Below are 10,111 nucleotides of genomic sequence, written 5' to 3' on the forward strand. Positions count from 1 at the left end.
CAACATTCATAAAGGCTATGTGCATGAGATAAGGAGATAAGGCAATCCCTTTAGATTAACGTATAGTTCGAACAATGATGATAATTTAGAAGCAAGCAAGTGCAAAAACAAGATAATAATAACAATAATCTTGTGCATGTGTTATCTTAATTGAACCACAACAGAGAAACATCAGCCGAATGATTTAGATCAAAGATAATAAAAAAATGAGAAAAAAAAAGTGAATTTTGTGTATGCTAGATTGGTTGAAATCAGAACAGATCAATATTTAAAAAAAAAACACCAACCTTATTACAGTTCTAAATGTACCAACTACTGTAGCAAAAGTAAGGATGTACAGTCTCAATGTATCAGTGTAAGAAGCAATAAACACACCCAAAGGTTAAAAATACATGATCTACTAACCTACTTAATCAGCCAAACGCCACTGCGGCAGTGCGGCTACATTCATATTGCTTTAATCATTTGCATTGGTATGAAGTGTAAGCTTCTTGACCTCTTAAAGAAAGAAAGTACCAAAAACATTATCCAACTTCCTCTGTATCCTCTGCCAACTTGTTATGGTTGTCGGACAAATGCTTGCACTCGTTATTGGAGACAACTGAAGTGGCTGTATATTGCTCTTTCTTTTCATGAACAATTTTCCAGAAGAAGTCAGTTAAAACCTTTTCATAAAATGGCATTTTCGCATACCCAGGAAAGTAGTTGATGTCGATGACAAGGTAATGGTTCCCAGCTCTCACATCCCTAATCATGTCAAAATTGAAAAGTCGCAATCCTGTAGCCCGCCTCAAACCACTCGCTATCTTCGTGAGAAAGCTCAATGGAGGCATCTCTACCTCATCCAGGCGTTTGTAATATTCGGCATCTGCTGGGTTGTGCATGGTAATGTTGGACACTTGTGAGAAGGCGACAGAACCCATGGAATGCTCCAATTTCTCTTCGGATACATCTGGGAGGGACTTCCTCTTCACGCACTGTACGTAGTCCCCCACCACATAAACCTTGAAGATGACCCCGCCGTGGTTTACAAATTCCTGCAGCACGAGGGGAGGTTTTAGCTTGAGCAAGGCTTCACGGTGGAAAACCAGGGACATTTTATGGGATTTGGCGCTGCCATCGGCGACTAGGGGCTTCGCGATCACAGGGAACCGTAGGGCGCCGATGACACCGAAGTTGGAGAGGGCACTCGAGTTATAAATCACCACCTGGCTGGGGATCCCAAACGTCTCCCTCTCCTGGTGGATCTCGAGCTCCGAGACCACCTGGAGCATGGAGATACGATTGTGAAGGCGCTGGATGGCGAGGGGAGGGTCAACGATGGGAACGCCAGGGTTCTGGGAGGCAAAATCCACGAGCTGTGCCTTCCAGTCGTCTCCATAGAACTTGTGGAGCACACAATCGTAGGGGCCCTGGTCGGCGAGGCGCCTCGAGGTATCAATGGCGACGAGATCGATGCCTCGCTCGCACGCTAGGCCGACGAGAGAGGGCTGGATGAAGCTCAGCTGCTTCTTGGGCGCGAGGGCGTAGCCGACCACGAATCTCCGACGAGCAAGAGTTTCCTCCATTGCAAGCTCGGAATCCCAAAAAACACCTCTGATTCCGCCTCAATCCTCGATCTCCGGCGAAAACAAACTGCATTCTCGAGCAACGATTAATCCCCAATCCCAAGGTTCCTCCACAAAAATCCTATATATCAAACAGAAAAGATAGAAAAGCAAAACAAAAAAACGAAGATTAGGGTTCTACCCACTGAATCGCACTGCGAACGCCGAAAGAACTCGAGGAAGAGGCGAGAAGCGGAGCCGACGGAGAGAAGACTTTTTTATAGCACTCACGCGCCGGCGACGGCCACGAGTGACCACTAACACGAGTGACGGCCACGAGTGACCACGTGGCGATTCACGATTCTCCGACTCGTACACCGAGCCCTCGATCGAACGGTTCAGATTCTCTCCGCCATGAACCGTGGTCATCGACCGTCGAACTGCTTTTCGACGGAGGAGAGCGATCGACGACGGAGGGCCCCGTTGCAGAATATCCGGTGGGGCCGGAATCGGAGAGATTCACATGCGATGCGATGCGAAGGGTTGGCTTTTCCAAAACTCTCATTTTTGGTCCATTGGATGCGGTGCGAGGACTGTCCCACCGTCCACCACTCTTTATAGTGATTTCGACTGTTTCGCGAAATAAAAGAATGATGCGGTTCGTTGGTCGCAGCATTAAATGCATTCATTACCGTGTTCTGAGCTCTACTATCCGGTAGCAGGCTATCAGCATACGAGAAAGGGACCGACAGAAGTCAGCACTATTGGAACGACATTGCCGGTTCGGCGATTGGCTGCTGGTGAGTTAGACCGGAGCAACTAACCATTAGAATTAATTAAAATGACACTTACGAAAAATGAGCACGACTTTAAAATAGGATTTCAATTCAGAAAGCACAATCTTCTTCATTGCAGTCATCAACAGAGCATAAACTGATTCAGAACCGGTGTTCATCTGCAAAGATGCTATCCGCTAAGAACCAAAACAGAAAAATCAATTCATTCACTAAGCATTAACTTGAACGAGCTGAAACTTTGGCAGCTGCCATATCTACCGTCGTCCTCCTCTTTGCTATCTTATATCTGAACATCTTGAGGATCTTGTAGAACCAGAAGGCACTGACCAGCTGCAGCCCCAGTGCCATGGCCTAACAAATCAAAGTACAGAGCAAGAAGATACAATAATCAAAATCTAAACAAATGGCAGACGGAACAAGTAGATCTAATGAAGCTTCCGTTGCACCTTAATCAGGAGCGGGTTGTCCGCTTTCAGCGTCACATATGTCAGATATGGGCCACCGACCATCCTGGCCAGGGAGAAAATGGCAGCGAACAAAACCTGCATCGCCATGAATCCATTAAATCAACCACAATTTTTCTTTCTGCTTCCTCTGACGAGAAGAGGAATTGAGGCGTTTAATTTTACATCGACAGTGAAATTTAGGTCGGTGTCCCTATGACCAAGCTCTTTGAGAAGCTCCCTCATGTGGAGGAAAGGGCTAGAGATCTCTGTGATCCACATCGATGCCACCATTTCTGACCCACACTGTAGATTAAGAAGCCAGCCAAGTTTATCCACAATTCAAAGCATCGACGTACGTTTACGCGTCAAATTAAGCTCAAATTAAGTACAGACCATTTCGTAGGCAAGACCTGCTCCGATTCCGACGATGCTAACTACGTGATGGATGGAGTTGTCCGTCTTGGGATTTCGGTCGAACAGGCAGCACACAAGATCATAAATCAGATACGATAGCGTCACGGCCAAGGCTTTCATCTGAAAGAAAGGAGGAGGAAAAAAACAAACAATAAGAGAGATCGAGAGTCGATTTGTGTTGAAAGGTGAGGTTTTTAAGTACCTGCAGAGGAGAAGACCTCGAGGCCAAGGGACACAGGGGGCAACTCCAGTCCTGCACGGAGAAGGAGGCGAAGGAAACGGCGACCACGGCGTGGATGGCGGAGACGACGCGGTTGCTGAAGTCGAAAGAGCGGTGCCGGAACAGGCTTCGAACGAGTAAGAAGGTGGTCGACCAGAAGAGCACGCCTGAGGTCACCCACTTCGCTATGTAATCCTCCATCGATCTGTTCCTGATACAGAGCGAGAATTCAGGGAGAATTCCTGATATATTCTTCGACAGCTCGGCGATGGAAATGAATTGATTAGAAACAGTTTGGCGTGCATGAGAAGGGTTGAGCTAGATTGGGACATGAACGTCCGGGTCATTAATGGTGAGAGGTGGTGACAGGATGCTCGTACTGTTCATACGTCTTCAGACGTTGGAGAAGCTTCTGTAGAGAGATGTTCTCTGAGTTCATCTTCAAGATATCAGAATTCTTAAACCTGCACGAAGATGAAACCTCCGTGCGGCTCCCGCGTGGTCTGTATCTGCGCGCTGTGTCGGACCCGATGAACGAACTTAATATTCTCATTTATATTCCTTTAATTATAAAAAATATATATTTGTGATAAATAAAGAATAAATTCGATAAGTAAATAAATAAATTCGAAGAATGACAAAAATGGTGACACAATGTTAAAGTAGATCCTTGAATTATTAAATATTTATAGGTTTTATTTGTATGTCAGGTCCCACGAGTTAGGTGCATTTAATTTAGGGTTTAAAATATTTATCAATTTTTTATAGAATGTGTTAGAATGCTCTCGGAAATTGTCTTATTATTAAAGTATGTTTTTTCTATTAATAATTGCATAGTTTAGACGATATTTTTAGGGAGAAAAAATAGGTAATAATCTAAACTTAGATAAATGACATTTTGATAACAAAATAGATATGGATTAAAAATATTTCATTAAATATATTTTCAGAAAGTCAATAAATATCGAGGCATTTAAAAAATATCATCCTTGAATTAATGGCATTGCGGTTTTACTATTTCCAAATTAATTTGATTCCATTTGCTTGGTGTGAGGTGGAGCACCGGTAATTTATTATTATTATTATTATTAATTTAAAAAATATTTAGCCCTTTAGGAACCGATTATTCTAGACGTGAGCGGAGTTCATCCTTCGAATAATACTATAAATTAATTCATAATTTAAGATGAAATTAACAACAATTTTAGTTAAAAAAAAATTGACAAGATTAGGGACGAATTAATCTCATTGTTAATTTATTGTCCTAAATATTTCATCCCAAATTTAACAACAAATAAAAACTTCAACACAAAATTCATCTCTAATCAAAGATGAATAGAATTTTCATTCCTGATTAGCGATGATTAAAGACGAACATTATATTAGTCTCTGATCAATGACAAATTTTTTCATCACTGATAAAGGTTCATCCTTGATCAACGACGAAACAAGGTACGTCGTTGATAAATAATGAAATAGATTTCATTCCTAATGATCAACTATGAAAGATGTTTCCTCCCTGATCTACGATGAATTTATTCGTCGAAACGAACCCTTATTTCATAGCAAATTGTCGATTTTACAATAAATTATTTTGTTGCAAAATTTATCGTAAAATCATGATTTTTCCACGATCACAAATATGCAAATCTGTGCTTATCAGATACATATAATTCCTGTAAACTCAATCCATACAATTTAACAAGAAAGATCCATACCAAGCATGTATACCAAACACATGCAACAAAGATTCATCCAAAATCCATACAATCCAAGTCAATCTACTCATCACAAAGATCAAATCCACATAATATCAATTTACATAACATCACAAATAGAGAGTAACAAATCCAAAACTGATACATAACACCAAAGATCCCATAACATCAAATATCGAGTATCAAATCCACATAACATTAACATACCGTAACATCAAATACAATACTAAGTCAATGTACTCATGTATAAAGAAAATGCTTAATTCCGTAATAACACTTCATACAAAATATATATGGTAAGAATGTCTTAAAAGCAATAGAAATTAACCTTTCAATGAATATATGATAATATGACTTTTCAAATCAATCAATTTGCATTCTTTCATATTGACACATCTTTCAATATTGGAGACATAACTCTCTGAAAATCTTAATGATTTAAAACATTTATAAAAAACATGTCTTTGATTCTTATTCAATGTATAAATTGCTTTTGCATTTGGTCCCCTACTACATTCGTTGATATCAAGAGTGAGTCGTTTACAAAGGAGTAGCATATCTTTTATTTCTTTTAATTGGCAATATACATCATTGTATTTATCAAATTATCAAAAATATTCTTCTCAATATCTATTACATTAAGATTATGATTAATCAAATAACTCTTCTAATTAATACGATAAATCTCAAAATATATTTCGTTTCTATTTATGCGTTCTTCCATTTTCATATGTTGTAGCATAAGGAGATTACCTGAGATCGACGGCGTGCTTTGCAAGTTGGAGAAAATCCATATCAGCGGAAGTTCGCGAGGTGGGATCGAGATGGATTAGCGATTAGGGCTCGCAAGAGGGACTTAGATCCCTAAAATTAGCGACAAAACTTGGATTTATCGCTGAATTCAGGGATGAAACCAAGTTTCAACGTAGAAATCAGGGGCAAGTCCAGGATTCATCCCTGATTCAGCTACATATCATTGATTCGTCCTTGATTTCAGTAACAAATAAAGTTTCGTTGTTGAAATCAGGGACGAATATTTGATCAATTGTTGAATCATGGACAAATATTGGATTCATTTCTGATTTCAACGATGAATCCAAGATTCTTCATAAATTTATTAACTCATTATTCGTCCAATATTAATGTGTTCAACGAAACTATAGTTTGTTGTAAAATTTGTTCTAGTCCGGCAATAAATTACAACTTTGTCGCAAATTAGCGATAAAATTAACAACAAATATTGTTATTGCAAATTTTGTGACTAAAACTTAATTTGTTACTAAATTTGTTATTATTTTACTACAAATAAATTTTCATTGCTAATTTATAATGGATTATTTTCATCCCTAAATTACTATTTTTTTTGTAGTATAAATGCAAAAGAACTCATGGTAGTGTGCCTAATAGCCGACCTCCATAGTCCTCCACCTCTATAGAGTTGTTAATTATGTAATCGAACTATACACTGTCTAGCACAGTCGCTCCGCTAATTTAATAGTTTTCTTGTATGCTTGAGCTAGCATAATGCTTTGTGAATTCACCAAATGTTTTACTGTTACACTATATATGAGAGGATTGGAGGACCCATAATTTTATTTATTTATTTTTTGATAATCCATGTATTCATGTTTTACAATTCGACTAATTTTAGAGGTGATCAATTTGATCTTACTAAAATTTTCCATAGACCATGTAAGTGATAGTCTATACAATAACATAGCGATCTGGTGATTCAAATACGAGAGGTGAATTTCTTACAACCCTAGATTTTGAACCTAGGTGCATGGGAAAGCTCAAGGTGTGCTTACCACTCCACTATAGCATTAGTGGGAGCTGGAGGACTCACATATATATATATATATATATATATATAGAGAGAGAGAGAGAGAGAGAGAGAGAGAGAGAGGAGGGTGGATTAGGCTCCCTATCGGTAGATAAACCACGGAGTAGCAAATGGAGGGGGGGGGGGGGGGATAACCTCTATTTGTCATGGGGGTGTCGCTGGCGAATGAAGGAGGGGCTAGGCAGATCTAGCCGCATGAGGGAGGAGGCAGTAGGTTCGAGGAGCTACTGCTGGGGGAAACCAGTCTTGAATGTCTTCTATATCGAGCCATCTATTTCTTATGCTAGTCAATTGTGCCCTTCACCGGGGGGCTTGCTGGACAACCAAAGCTTTAGCGGTTTAGTAGGAGTCCCATTGGAATCATAGATAGGAGGGTCAAAAGGATTATGAATGAAGGGTTGTGATGTTTTCTTCCGAGCTTAGACTAAATGTGGAGGTCACTGTTGTATTGTTGGGGTGAGGGCGTTTGCTTAGGAGGCTGCCAAGATGTATGGATGACAGAGGATGTGAAGCTGCGACTGATAGCATTACAAAGATGATAATAGCATGCGCTGATGATGATAGATGTATAGTTGTGATTATGCTCTATAATTGTATTGGGTTTGTAACTGTGCTTAACAATGATGTAAGTGTAAGTACCCCCGTGGTAGTTTTAATGTGGTCAACCAAGTTAAGTTAGGTCCTGCGTATTTGATTCTTGTGTCTAAGTGTGTAAAAGCTTAGGAACACAATAAGTCGAGCGGAAGATGTAGCTAGCGAGAAGGATGACATGGAAAAAGGAGCTAACAAGCTCGATGCATCCGAAGGACGAGATACTGCAAAAAAGTACACAGATGGACGAGAGGGACGTGCGCGGTGTTCAAAGGACAAGCAATCGGGGAGAAAGTTTGCTCGAGGAGAAGGTCAGAGTTGGGTTCAGGTAAGCTCAACTCCGGTTAGCCAGAGAATTACCCACACAAAGAGATCGACAAATGAGCTTATTTGCCTCATGGAAGGCGCCTTCCATGGCTTGGAAGACATCTTTGATGAATAGTGTGAAGGCATCTTCCAACTCATAAAAGGCGCCTTCCAGTGGTCGTTGGCGAAGATAGAGTTTTATCTACAACGGATAAAACTTATCTGATGGAAGGCACCTTGGACTATCTTGAAAGTGCCTTCCAACATTGGATAGAATTTTTCAAGGACTATAAAAAAACCCCTGGAGCTAGGAAATAATCAAGAACTTGAACTACAACTCTTGTAATACTTTCATAGCATTTTCTTAACCTTTTTCAACAATTCTAAGATCCTTCTCTACTGGCAACGAAAGAGATATTTTAGTGTCTTTCATTGCCTTGAATTAACAACCACCTAGATTGTAACTGTTGGAACCCCAAGGTGTTTTGATGTGATCAAACAAGTTAAGTTAGGTCATATTTTGCTTAACCCTTGTGTCTAAGTGTGCAGGAGCTTAGGAACACAGGAAGTCGAGCGAAAGACGTGGCTAGCGAGAAGGACGACATGGGGAGAGAGCCGACGGGCTCGGTGCATCCGAGGGACGAGGTGATCGCGGAAGAGAACACCGGTGGACAAGAAGAATGTACGCGACGATCGAGGGACGAGATACCGAGGAGGAAGGCTACTCGAGGAGAAGGCCGGAAGTTGGGTTCGGGTGAGTCCTATTCCAGATGGCAGAAATCACCCAAGCAAGCGGAGCCGGAGCGGAAGACCCGAACCAAGGCGAGCAGCACCGAAGCAGAAGGCCCGGACTAGAAAGTCAACTTGGTTGACTTAGTGGTTCGGCCGCCCGGATCCATTCCAAGCGCCCGGAACCATTCCGGGCTCCCGGAGTTGGACCTTTACCAGATCGTTGTCAAACCGCGATCCGTGCGTTGGGGATAAAGTTTCCCCCCCCCCCCCCCCCAAGCACCTGGAACCCCTTAGGGGCACCCGACCAAGGCTATAAATACAGCCTTGATCCAGAAGCTTTTCAACAATCTCAAATAATTCAATTCCAGCACTTGTACGCTGTATTTTAGAGTTTAGCTTCTATTTCTTGTGCGTCAACGTTGTAAGAGGCTTCTCCGCCCAGAGGAGATTTTTTAGTATGCTTTTCATCTGCCTTAGATTAACAACTTCTCCGGTTGTAACCAAGTAAATTGTGTTTCTCGTTTTTTCTATTATATTTTGTTTACTCTGTTTATGCAAGTGTTTTAGTTAAAAATCTGAGAAAGGGATTATTTTATTTTGCAGGGCAATTCACCCCTCCCCTCTTGCCGACCTCCAAAGGGACCAACAAGTGGTATCAGAGCGAGAACGCTTCAGAAGGACTACCCGCCGACCGAAGCAAGAAACCAATGGTTGGACCAAGCATCTTCCACCAAAGTTCAAGGAGGACTTCGTGTAAGGAAATAGGTTGCTCAACACACAAACGCGCAGCGGAAAAACCTATTTCCTCCAGAAGATCCATGCGAAGGGAGAAGAAAAATATACTAAGTTTACATAGGAACATGAGAGATTATACCTTTGTAGCGTGCTCACAGACTCCCGATAGCTCGGATCACAGCACGATCTCACGTTCGCCCCTCTACGGTATCCATATGAACAAGCGTTCGTTTGTCTCACAAACTCACAAATGGAGATAGGTTATGCTAGCAACCTTGAGAATGGATTTTCGGCCAAGAGAGGAGAAGAGCAAGGAGAATAAAGATCTAAGCCAAAATGAAGAGAAAAACACTTAAGTATTTTCATCCAACGAAAACACTTAATTAACATTAATAGCCTTAATGAGCATTTACACTCCATTAAGGACCACACACTTGTAACTCCTCATTTCAAATTCAATTTCGAAAAATGAATCATTGAATTTCGAAATTCTATGAATATCTCATTAATCCTCATTTGAGTATAACTCAAGTCTCCTCACTTGAGTATAACTCAAGTCTAATTCACTTGAGTTTAACTCAAGTCTAATTCAATCGAGTCTTACTTAATTAATCTCATACAATTCAAATTTAATGAATCACATTTCATTAATTTGAATTGACTCCTTGAGTCTAGTTTGAATTGGACTTAATCCAACAATTAAATCCAATTGAGTCTAACTCAATAAGTCCAATTCGGATAAAACTTAATCCAATGATTCAT

At 40.7% G+C, this 10,111-nt stretch overlaps 2 protein-coding genes across 2 annotated transcripts; both read right to left on the reverse strand.

Moving 5' to 3' along the window:
* Nucleotides 1–286: 286 nt before the first annotated feature.
* On the reverse strand, nt 287–1,836 carry LOC121996918 (inositol-tetrakisphosphate 1-kinase 1-like). Its single transcript, XM_042551079.1, has 2 exons — nt 1,750–1,836; nt 287–1,635 (listed from the first exon to the last, which is right to left on the reverse strand). The coding sequence occupies exon 2, from the start codon at nt 1,566–1,568 to the stop codon at nt 525–527; it is 1,044 nt and encodes a 347-aa protein (XP_042407013.1). The 5' UTR covers nt 1,569–1,635; nt 1,750–1,836; the 3' UTR covers nt 287–524.
* A 692-nt stretch (nt 1,837–2,528) lies between these two features.
* Nucleotides 2,529–3,936, reverse strand: LOC121994185 (TLC domain-containing protein 5-like). The gene is made up of 5 exons (XM_042548306.1): nt 3,407–3,936; nt 3,184–3,324; nt 2,974–3,093; nt 2,791–2,886; nt 2,529–2,695 (listed from the first exon to the last, which is right to left on the reverse strand). Exons 1-5 carry the CDS (start codon nt 3,623–3,625, stop codon nt 2,561–2,563), a joined length of 711 nt encoding a protein of 236 aa, XP_042404240.1. The 5' UTR covers nt 3,626–3,936; the 3' UTR covers nt 2,529–2,560.
* Between the last annotated feature and the right edge of the window lie 6,175 nt (nt 3,937–10,111).

This window comes from Zingiber officinale, chromosome 6A (genome assembly GCF_018446385.1).
Source record: "Zingiber officinale cultivar Zhangliang chromosome 6A, Zo_v1.1, whole genome shotgun sequence".
Taxonomy (NCBI): domain Eukaryota; kingdom Viridiplantae; phylum Streptophyta; class Magnoliopsida; order Zingiberales; family Zingiberaceae; genus Zingiber; species Zingiber officinale.